The 10,865-nt window shown below is 46.0% G+C and overlaps 1 protein-coding gene across 1 annotated transcript; it reads right to left on the bottom strand.

Moving 5' to 3' along the window:
* Window positions 1-3,289: 3,289 nt before the first annotated feature.
* LOC138096780 (major allergen I polypeptide chain 2-like) lies at window positions 3,290-5,798 on the bottom strand. Its single transcript, XM_068993048.1, has 3 exons — window positions 5,732-5,798; window positions 4,972-5,219; window positions 3,290-3,391 (listed from the first exon to the last, which is right to left on the bottom strand). Exons 1-3 carry the CDS (start codon window positions 5,796-5,798, stop codon window positions 3,290-3,292), a joined length of 417 nt encoding a protein of 138 aa, XP_068849149.1.
* Between the last annotated feature and the right edge of the window lie 5,067 nt (window positions 5,799-10,865).

Here is a 10,865-nt window from a genome sequence, read left to right as displayed (position 1 = left end):
AGCCCCGGGTACAGGGGCAAAGTAGGAGGACAGGAGGGAGCTGAAGGTTTAATACCCAAATCTACACCCTTAGAACATAAGTCTGGCATGTCTCGCAGAGAGAAGGGCAACATATATTCTACTTCTACCCATTTCCCTTGTTTTCTACAGAACCAGTCTAATTGTAAAACAGTACTATAATTAAGAGACCCTCCAACCGGCCACCGTTCGCCATTCTCCAATAGATATCGTGGCCATGCAGTATCACATAGGAAGATCAGGTGTGTCTTCTTTAAGCTCTGGGGATCAAATCTACTCGAATTTTTCAGGATACAGTTCAAAGGGGTGAGGCTGGAATTGTTAGCTCCCATGTGTAAGAGAAAAAAAGTGACCAGCGCCATCTTTCTACTGGAGGCACCCCTCCCTAGATGGGGGTGAGGACAGACTCTCCACTGAAGCTTTCTTTCCCTGGTCAGACTTAGTCTGTCCCTTACCAATGCAGGCACTCTACTTGTCTCTCCTGGTTCTACCACCGAGGCGGGTGGAGATTCTCCAGGGGTAGACCTGATGGCATCCCAGACTAATTAATGTCCAATTCCTCACCATTAAAACATTGCTTGCCTCTGATGCCAGTTGGGGTGCAATCAGAGTAACCTTCCAGAATGCCTCCCAAGCTAAGACCACTGGGGGAAACATTATTCTCCTGAGTGCCTATGCACAATCCTGAGTATATCCCTAACCACAATAAGACCAGTATGAACATAAAACCAAGAGGTTCCTTCCAAGTATCACCATACCAGTATAAGCGATAGCAAAAGAGATGGTGAAGGGCTGGCCAGTGAGGAAAAAGTGATTTTGTCCTTGAGTTATTAGGGCCTGTCCTTCCAGTTCATTTCCACAGATTCCACAGAAAGAATATCTAAGGATTTGGGACAAAAGCCACTGCAGAGCCTTCCCTCGTCCACCAAGAACTAGTGTTACCAAAGGAAGAAGGCCACTGTACTTCTTATCTGAATAACCTTTAACCTAAGGAATGCTCTTGGAGCTAGAGCTCCAGCTAACTTATGAACTCCATCTAGCTTATGGCTCCTAGTGAGGCTAGGCACTTTCTGACTACCATTTCAAGTCTGAGAACTAAGTAACAATACACAGTAACAGCATAGATCACAAGTCCCTTGAAAGTTTATGATCTGACAGATTAGGTTACTAGTTCTAATTCCCAGGAAGTTATGAAATTGTCAAAGAGACCACAAAAGGAGAGTTCAGTCCACATTCTTCATCCATCTCTGGCCGTTTCACAAAGGAGACATTAGGTGCCTCTTGATATTAGGTTGGTATAATTCCCCGACAGGGTTTGTGCCATAAGCCGTATGAGGTCGCCATGGAATCGCAGATTAGGACCCAGCTCTTGGTTCACACATGTGTGTCTCTTTCAATAAGTCATACACACAAGCACACCATAGAGTTAGCAAAGTACAGTAGAAAATGTGTTTGATAAGAGAACAAAGAAATAGATCTCCAAGCATCCTTACCTTCCCATGAAGAATCCCAGACAAGCCAAGATGAAAGGTTGTTGCTGAGCTGTGAAAGACACGAAGATTCTTGGCCTGATTCAAAAAGCTGTTGTTATATCTTAAATTATCTTTGACTCTATCCGTATGTTTTCTGTCACAAAAACCAGACTTATAATTTTGTTGAAATAACTGGTGAGAACAAGCCTATTTTTACTTCCTGTTTCTTGAAATTTTCTTGGAGGCTACCCTGGGGGCTTCAGTAAAGAATCCGCCTGCAATGCAAGATATCCAGGTTCAATCCCTGGGTCAGGAAGATCCTCTGGAGAAGAGAATCACTACCCACTCCAGCATTCTTGCTTGGCAAATTCCATGGACACAGGAGCCTGGCAGGATATGGACATGAGTAAGCAACTAACAGTTGCACTTTTGGTTGATGTCAAGAATTTAGTTTGGGGGAGTAAACAAAGATAAATGTAGATGAATTTTGGAATAGTTGACATTTCTACAATGTCAATTCATCTCATACAAGGATATGATTTAGCTCTTTATCTATTAAAATTTTAGTTTGTACTTTTCAAAAAAGTTTAGACCTTTTTAGTATGATTTGAACACGTTAATACAAGGTCTAGCAGGGCATCCAGCACTTGATAGATGTAAAGCCAAGGTGTAGAAAGAGTGAATGGGTGAATTTAAATACCTAAGTCCAGCCAGCATGTCAAAGAAGAGCCAGGACTCAAGGTCCTGGCCAATTAGCCCGAAGTACCAAGTTCAGCTCTCAGTATGTGATTTTATTATGCCTACCTGGCCAGCAGGTAGAGAGATTTTACCAGTTATGCCACTCTTTATGTGGGTCATGCTGACTGTAGCCTGACATTGCACTAGACCCTAGGAAACAGACAAAACCTAGGCCCTTTCTTGGAGCCTAACGAATTTCCTATGGTAATGCAACTACCCATTCATGCTCTTAGAAGTAGCCTGGAGGGTTCAGGACGTGATCCTATGTGGCACATTCTGCAGTTCACACTCACAGCATGAGATGTTTCCACGGTAACAACATTCCCACTGGGGTAGCTTCTTCCATCTACTCCCTTCTTCCTGGTTCAACACTTCAAGGGGGTCCTGATCCCCATGGCAGGACCAAAAACACCAGTGGTACTAAGTGTTCCTGAAGAAATGCTGGCTCCTCAGAAGTCACCCACCTAAGATGTAGAAAATAGCAAATTCCACTGGGAGGGAGAAGGGACCTGTAATGAAGCTGCTCAGTCTTTGCCTGAGACACCTGTCAATAACCAGAGGGACAGTTAAAGGATTAGAGGCTCTGCCACTGTGCTAAAGGTCAGAGTGGGAGACATGCTATCTGTGGCCATGGACAACACTTGAATTCTTCCAGGCTGCCGAAGCAGGGGGGTTGTGTACATGTTATTTTGCTTAATGTTGATGCACAATCCCCATTCAACAGATGACAGAATGACTTGATAGAGTTGCAGCAAAGTTGCCTATGGTCCCACAGCTTGTCAGCAACAGGGCCTGGGTTTACTTTGTTCTGTCTGACTCTGGTCCCCATGCTCTCAATGATCACATGTGTCACTTCTCACCATCTCCCAAGACCTCCTGGCTCACATCCTCCCCACAGCACAAACACACACACTGGGCACACTGAGCAATGCTGCAGTTATTTTATTAGAGTCAGACTGATACAGACCACATCAGGTGGGCCAGCTGTCTGGATTCCAGCTTCAGATGAGAAGGAAAACAGTGTAGGAAGCACGAGTGCAGGCTGGCATCTCTGGCAAAGATTATCTCAGCAAAGACGTCAGACTGAGACCTAATCCTAAACCAGTGTTCACCACCGAGGACAGCTTATAGCCAGTGCAATCTTTACTGAAGATGACGGAAAGCTGGAAGGGAGGAGTAGGGACAGGATATGAGCCCATACCCGGGCTATCCCATCTCCCCAGGATCACCTCACGCCTCACCCTCAGGGATTCAGCCCCATCCCCAGCAAGAACCTCCGCCCACAGACCCACCACTGGAGAAGAGGCTGCCAGCAGGCACCAGAGGGAGGATGGCTCCCTGACAGGCGAGACACAGGCATCAGGAGGGAGACAAAGCCACCAGCCATGTCAGGAAGGGGAGGAGATGATACGGGTCAGCAGGGCACAGCTGGGACTGGTCCTGAGGGAGGAGCAAGGTGCTGGAGTCTGGGTTTGGGCTACATCTCCTGCACCTTGAGCCTCTTCTGTCAGGAGTGCTGCGTGGACAGAACGTGCATGCAGGTGTCATAAACACCCCCGTGTATCCTGTGAGCTTCTATTAATGATTGAAACTCTGCTCATGGCAACCTTCTCATTTTAAACACTTCATTACAGAAAAATATGCAGAGACAGACTATTCACAGTCTCCAGTACTGTCTGACAAGAACAAGAAAGAAAAGATTGGCCATCAGTAGATACCTTGCTAGCTCAAGCGAGCAGTCACAGGTACCTAGAAGCCTCCTCAGGAGCCAGGCACCGAAACACCACAGTGGAAAATCAGGCTTGTAGACATGGAGCCTATGTCAGTGGAAATGGGGCTCTCAGCCCAAGCAATGGCCAACAGAGTGGGAATAAAAAGAGGTGATAGGATCACAGGCCAGAAACTTCACAAAGCCAGGGAGTCCCATGCTGAAAAGAGACTCTAAAGGCAGGGGCTCCTTTTCAATATTCCTAAAATAGAGCTGGGGCTTCCTAGATGGCTCAGTGGTGAAGAATCTGCCTGCCAAGCAGGAGACATGGGTTTGATCCCTGGGTTGGGAAGATCTGCTGGAAAAAGAAATAGCAACCCATTTCAGGATTCTTGCCTGGAGAATCCCATAGACACAGGAACCTGGGAGGCGAGAGTCCATGGGATTGCAAAGAGTTGGGCATGACTTAGGGAGTAAATTACCTACACCAAAATAGAGCTGACAAAACGACACGTGTGTGAGCTGAATGCTTCCTTTCCTGCCAAAGGTTAAAATTCTACTCCTCCAATGCTGGCTCCCAAACCGAAGGAAACACACACACACACACACACACACGAATCAACACACTTGGCCCATTGCACTGATATTAGTCCTCTCTCTGTGACCCTATTGGCATGATACAGACATATTCAGTAACAAGAGGCTGGATGTGCAGGCAGACTGCGCTTGCATATTATAGGTGCTGTGGGGGCGCAAGAGCTCAGTCGTTTCAGTCTGACTCTTTGCAATCTGCCAGGCTCCTCTGTCCATGGGATTTTCTGGGCAAGAATACTGGAATGGGTTGCCATTCCCTACTCCAGGGCATCTAAACGACCCAGAGATGGAACCCATGTCTCCTGCGTTGCATGTGGATTCTTCAACAATGAGCCACTGGGAAGGCCCATTACAGGTGCTGTAGGGTGGACCAAAGGCTTATGTAGTTCTCTGTTAATAGCTCTTGTCTGTCACACATCCCAAGACTGCATAATCTCTTACCATGTGGCATATTGCACTATGCATACGAGTTCTCAGAGTGAGGGTTAGGGGACAGTAGATTACCGTGATTCTCAGATGATTCAACCTGTTCACAAGTCCGTTCTCAGTGAAGCAATCCTTGGTTTTTTCTAGTGCTACTTTTTCTGCATCAGTAGCTTCAACCAAATCGAGGGTTTCGTTCAAAAATAGTGGTGGTAATGCAAGGGATACAGTGGTAAGGACTCCATAAAAAATAGGGCAGGCTTCGGCTGAAAGCACAACAGAAAACACCTTGTCACAAAAATAACCAAGGTAGAAGATTCCTGTTTCCCACCATCTGATAGGAACTCACTCATCCAAAGCTTGACTCACCTCCCAGAGGGACCCCCCTCTCCCAGGACTGCTTACATCCCAGACAGAAAACCTTCCCTATGAGGCACTCCCAGCAGAGGGACCAGCAAGAGGAGCTAGGCCTGGAAATCCCTCCTCCCTTGACCACCACCTGCAGGTATACCACCCTACTTCCTCCCTTCCAAAGAGCACCATTACCCTAAACAAACTATCCCCCAGGGTGTGTGCAGATAATGACCCATCTGGCTCCACACCACCCCCTCCATTCAAAGACTGAAAGCCTCAGGGAGTTTGTGCCAGACTCCTGGGCACTGATCTGCCAGCCGCCCTCAGAATCTGCCCCTTGAAGTGGCTTGGACAGGACTGGGAAGGATGCAGTGAGACAGCACCAGGCAAAGATCAGGAGGGCCATCCAGAGCCTCCTTCCTACCCTCACGAGTCTCAAAGGTCAGCTCTCTGGTCACCAGCAAGGCCAGCACAAGCAGTGCTCCCTTCATTGTGGCGGCAGCTGGAGTGTTCTGCTCAGGGCAGGGTTTCTGTTGCTTTATAAACCACAAGCTTCCTGAGCCCAGCCCATGCCCCTCCCAGGAGGACCAAAGGCCTTTGGTCATACAGCTGGGCACAGATGGCTCCCTAGGTCCTTGGGGTGTTTACTGTGCGAAGCCTTTCCTACTCTGAGAGCAGAGGTCCTGGAGAATATGTGGGGATATCTTTGTCAAAGACCAAGTGGAGCTGACATTTCTGACTCCATTTGGAGCCAAGTGCTTTGTTGCCCCAGCCCAACATCATCTGTTTTTCTGAACATCCATCCGCCAGCCCATCCTGGTTTCAAGGGCAGCACTCTCTCAGACTGAGCAGATAGAATTACAGGAGGGCCAAGGACAGCTCTAAACCACCGTCAGGTAGAAAAAAGTTCATCCAGAATCCTTCCTTTTTTCCCCAAATTTAAGTCCTGGAGATAAGAATGCCACACTGGGCCTTATTGAAGCCCCTGAATATCTTAACATCTTACTGAAGCCCCCAAATGTCTCTAGACAGGGCCCTGATGACTGGTGGACAGTAGCCTTGGGCTCTGAATCATTCCAATCCGGGAACTCTCAGGACTTAAGTCCATGTGGGTTTTTTTCAGGGGCTGGTAATTCTGTAATTTTGAATCATGCCACCAGCTTTTTTCAAATATTCAAGAGAGAAAGTTCCTATGTCCTAGACCCCTAGTGGCTCCAGTCTTTCCCCTTCTCCTGGCTGTCCCACCCTCCTCCATCTGTGAACCTGGTCTCAAGAGATGTTTGGACTGCAGTCTATCCAGAGGCATCAGGGAGTAGTGTGGTGTTGTAGAGTTTATCTCCTGGGGCGGAGGCCCTGAGGTCCACCCAGAGGGATGGGTCCACCAAGAGGGCTGGGTCCAACACAGGGGGCAGTGCATGTGTGCAAACTCTCTCAAGAGACAAATTCAACCTTCCACGCTACCAAAGCAGTTTGTTGGGACAAACAATTTGAGACAGTCCTTAAAAAATCTAGAAGCAAAGTCTGAGAAGCTCCCAATGGCCAAACTGGAAACAGTTTGAAGACAAAATAAATAAAAGAGAATTAGATGATAACCCAAAGTATAAAGTAATATGTATCAGTCCATACTGATATACATATCAGTTCAGTTCAGTCACTCAGTTGTGTCTGACTCTTTGTGACCCCATGGACTGCAGTACGCCAGGCCTCTCTGTCCATTGCCAACTCCCGGAGTTTACTTAAACTCATGTCCATTGAGTAAGTGATGCCATTCAACCATCTCATCCTCTGTTCTCCCCTTCTCCTGCCTTCAGTCTTTCCCAGCATGAGGGTCTTTCCCAATGAGTCAGTTCTTCATATCAGGTGGCCAAAATATTGGAGTTTCAGCTTTAGCATCAGTCCTTCCAATGAACACCCAGGACTGATTTCCTTTAGGATGGACTGGTTGGATCTCCTTGCAGTCCAAGGGACTCTCAAGAGTCTTCTCCAACACCACAATTCAAAAGCATCAATTCTGCAGCGCTCAGCTTTCTTCACAGTCCAACTCTCACATCCATACATGACCACAGGAAAAACCATAGCCTTGACTAGACGGAACTTTGTTGGCAAAGTAATGTCTCTGCTTTTGAATATGCTATCTAGGTTGGTCATAACTTTTCTTCCAAGGAGTAACTGTCTTTTAATTTCATGGCTGCAGTCACCATCTGCAGTGATTTTGGAGCCCCCAAAAATAAAGTCTGACACGGTTTCCACTGTTTCCCCATCTATTTCCCATGAAGTGATGGGACCAGATGCCATGATCTTCGTTTTCTGAATGTTGAGCTTTAAGCCAACTTTTTCACTCTCCTCTTTCACTTTCATCAAGAGGCTTTTTAGTTCCTCTTCACTTTCTGCCATAAGGGTGGTGTCATCTGCATATCTGAGGTCATTGATATTTCTCCTGGCAATCTTGATTCCAGCTTGTGTTTCTTCCAGTCCAGCGTTTCTCATGATGTACTCTGCATATAAGTTAAATAAGCAGGGTGATAATATACAGACTCCTTTTCCTATTTGGAACCAGTCTCTTGTTCCATGTCCAGTTCTAACTGTTGCTTCCTGACCTGCATATAGGTTTCTCAAGAGGCAGGTCAGGTGGTCTGGTATTCACATCTCTCTCCGAATTTTCCACAGTTTATTGTGATCCACATAGTCAAAGGCTTTGGCATAGTCAATAAAGCAGAAACAGATATTTTTTCTGGAACTCTTTAGATTTTTCGATGATCCAGTGGATGTCGGCAATTTGATCTCTGGTTCCTCTGCCTTTTCTAAAACCAACTTGAACATCTGGAAGTTCATGGTTCACGTATTGCTGAAGCCTGGCTTGGAGAATTTTGAGTATTAATTTACTCGCATGTGAGATGAGTGCAATTGTGCGGTAGTTTGAGCATTCTTTTGCATTGCCTTTCTTTGGGATTGGATGAAAACTGACCTTTTCCAGTCCTGTGGCCACTGCTGAGTTTTCCGAATTTGCTAGCATATTGAGTGCAGCACTTCCACAGCATCATCTTTCAGGATTTGAAATAGCTCAACTGGAATTCCGTCATCTCTACTAGCTTTGTTCATAGTGATGCTTTCTAAGGCCCACTTGACTTCACATTCCAGGATGTATGGCTCTAGGTGAGTGATCACACTGTTGTGATTATCTGGGTTGTGAAGATCTTTTTTGTACAGTTTTTCTGTGTATTCTTTCCACCTCTTCTTAATATCTTCTGCTTCTGTTAGGCAAATTTGGCCTTGGAGTATGGAATGAAGCAGGGCAAAGACTAATAAAGTTTTTCCAAGGGAACACACTGGTGATAGCAAACACCTTCTTCCAACAACATAAGAGAAGACTCTATACATGGACATCACCAGATGGTCAACACCAAAATCAGATTGATTATATTCTTTGCAGCCAAAGATGAAGAAGCTCTATACAGTCAGCAAAAACAAGACCAGGAGCTGACTGTGGCTCAGATCATGAACTCCTTATTGCTGAATTCAGACTTAAATTAAAGAAAGTAGGGAAAACCACTATACCATTCAGGTATGACCTCAGTCAAATCCTTCATGATTATACAGTGGAAGTGAGAAATAGATTTAAGGGACTAGGTCTGATAGACACAGTGCCTGATGAACCAAGGACTGAGGTTCGTGACATTGTACAGGAGACAGGGATCAAGACCATCCCCATGGAAAAGAAATGCAAAAAAGCAAAATGGCTGTCTGGGAAGGCCTTAAAAATAGCTGTGAAAAGAAGAGAAGTGAAAAGCAAAGGAGAAAAGGAAAGACATAAGCATCTGAATGCAGAGTTCCAAAGAATAGCAAGGAGAGATAAGAAAGCCTTCCTCAGCGATCAATGCAAAAAAATAGAGGAAAACAACGGAATGGGAAAGACTAGAGATCTCTTCAAGGAAATTAGAGATACCAAGATGGGTATCTTTGCACCTTTCATGCAAAGATGGGCTCGATAAAGGACAGAAATGGTATGGACCCTGCTGTTTACCTGGGGCCAAACTATGGTGGAGGTAATGAAGATAATCGGAGAAGGCAGTGGCACCCCACTCCAGTACTCTTGCCTGGAAAATCCCATGGACAGAGGAGCCTGGTAGACTGCAGTCCATGGGGTCGCTGAGCCGGATACGACTGAGCAACTTCACTTTCACTTTTCACTTTCATGCATTGGAGAAGGAAATGGCAACCCACTCCAGTGTTCTTGTCTGGAGAATCCCAGGGACGGGGGAACCTGGTGGACTGCCATCTCTGGGGTCGCACAGAGTTGGACACGACTGAAGCGACTTAGCAGCAGCAGCAGCAATGAAGATAATGGTGACCTCCTTCAAAGATCTGTTGAATGATTACATGACTATATGATTACATAAATGTGGGAGAGGAGACCACCAATCCTTACAAAAACATCCTGAATAAGAGTCATTGATTATCCCATCCAGGAGGGAGAAATTACTGCCCTGCCCTCTCTGAGCATAGGCTAGACTTAGGAACTCATTTCCAAAGAGATGGAGAAGGAAATGGCAACCCACTCCAGTGTTCTTGCCTGGAAAACCCCATGGATGGCGGAGCCTGGTGGGCTACCGTCCATGGAGTCACAGAGTTGGACATGATTGAGCGACTTCACCTTCCAAAGAGAAGAGGAGTGGAAGGGGAAAGTAGTGCAGAAACTTGATGAACGTATAATCAACTAATCAAGGCTGACATTTCCAGTGGTAAGACACACTGCTGTCACGTGTACCCTGATGAAAGGGGATGAAAGGGGATGAAAGGACACTTCTCCTGTGTGGTGTCTTCTTCAAAACCCAAAGTCTGAACCCACTGTACATTATGAGAACAACAGCATAGAAACTCAGCTTGAGGGCCCCTCTAACATCCTTGGCCAGTTCCGCTCAAGACTATCAAGGCCACAACAGAGTAGGGGATAATGAGTAATCCACAGAGGAGAGGATACTGGGGACACATGACAATGAATGCAGTGTGTGTAGTTGCAGATTGGATCCTGGAACCCAAAGCGACATTAATGGACAATCCAGTGAAATCCAAATGAAGTATGAGGTTCAGTTAGTAGTAATGTTCCAGTGTTGTTTCTCAGGTTTGACAAATATTTGCGACTACTCTATACATCAGAAATTATTTCAAATGTAATGTTATTAATAACAACTTGACACAAGAAGCTCAATGTGGCACTGTGTGACAAGCTAATAGGATGGTGTGGGAAGGGAGGTGGGGTAGGTTAAAGAGGCAGGAGACATACCTATGCTTACAGCTGAGTCATGTTTTATGGCAGAAGCCCACACAGTATCGTTAAGTAATTATCCTCCAAATAAAAACACATTAAAAAAAAAAAAAACAATCTGCATTGGGAAATGGCCACATCAGTGGCATTCCTCAATTGACCCTGACCAGCTCTTCACCCTGATGTCACCAAATGTCCCCACGATTTGGGGATGTCTCAGAGGATCCTGTAGAACCTTCAGAAGGGCACTTGGCTGGATTTATAGCAGCCGCCTGTGTTATTCAGCATTCTAAGC

Source organism: Capricornis sumatraensis, chromosome 20 (genome assembly GCF_032405125.1).
Source record: "Capricornis sumatraensis isolate serow.1 chromosome 20, serow.2, whole genome shotgun sequence".
Classification (NCBI taxonomy): domain Eukaryota; kingdom Metazoa; phylum Chordata; class Mammalia; order Artiodactyla; family Bovidae; genus Capricornis; species Capricornis sumatraensis.
The sequence above is the reverse complement of the archived record's forward strand: the minus strand, read 5'-3'. Positions and strand labels throughout refer to the sequence as shown.

Excerpts from the sequence above, each read along its gene's own strand:
- LOC138096780 (XM_068993048.1), bottom strand. The coding sequence starts at position 5,798 with ATGAAGGGAGCACTGCTTGTGCTGGCCTTGCTGGTGACCAGAGAGCTG. Across the intron at positions 5,220-5,731 it reads GACCTTTGAGACTCGTGAGG|CCGAAGCCTGCCCTATTTTT; the intron begins GTAGGAAGGAGG and ends TTGTGCTTTCAG. Across the intron at positions 3,392-4,971 it reads ATAGTGCAATATGCCACATG|CTTTCCGTCATCTTCAGTAA; the intron begins GTAAGAGATTAT and ends CCTCCCTTCCAG.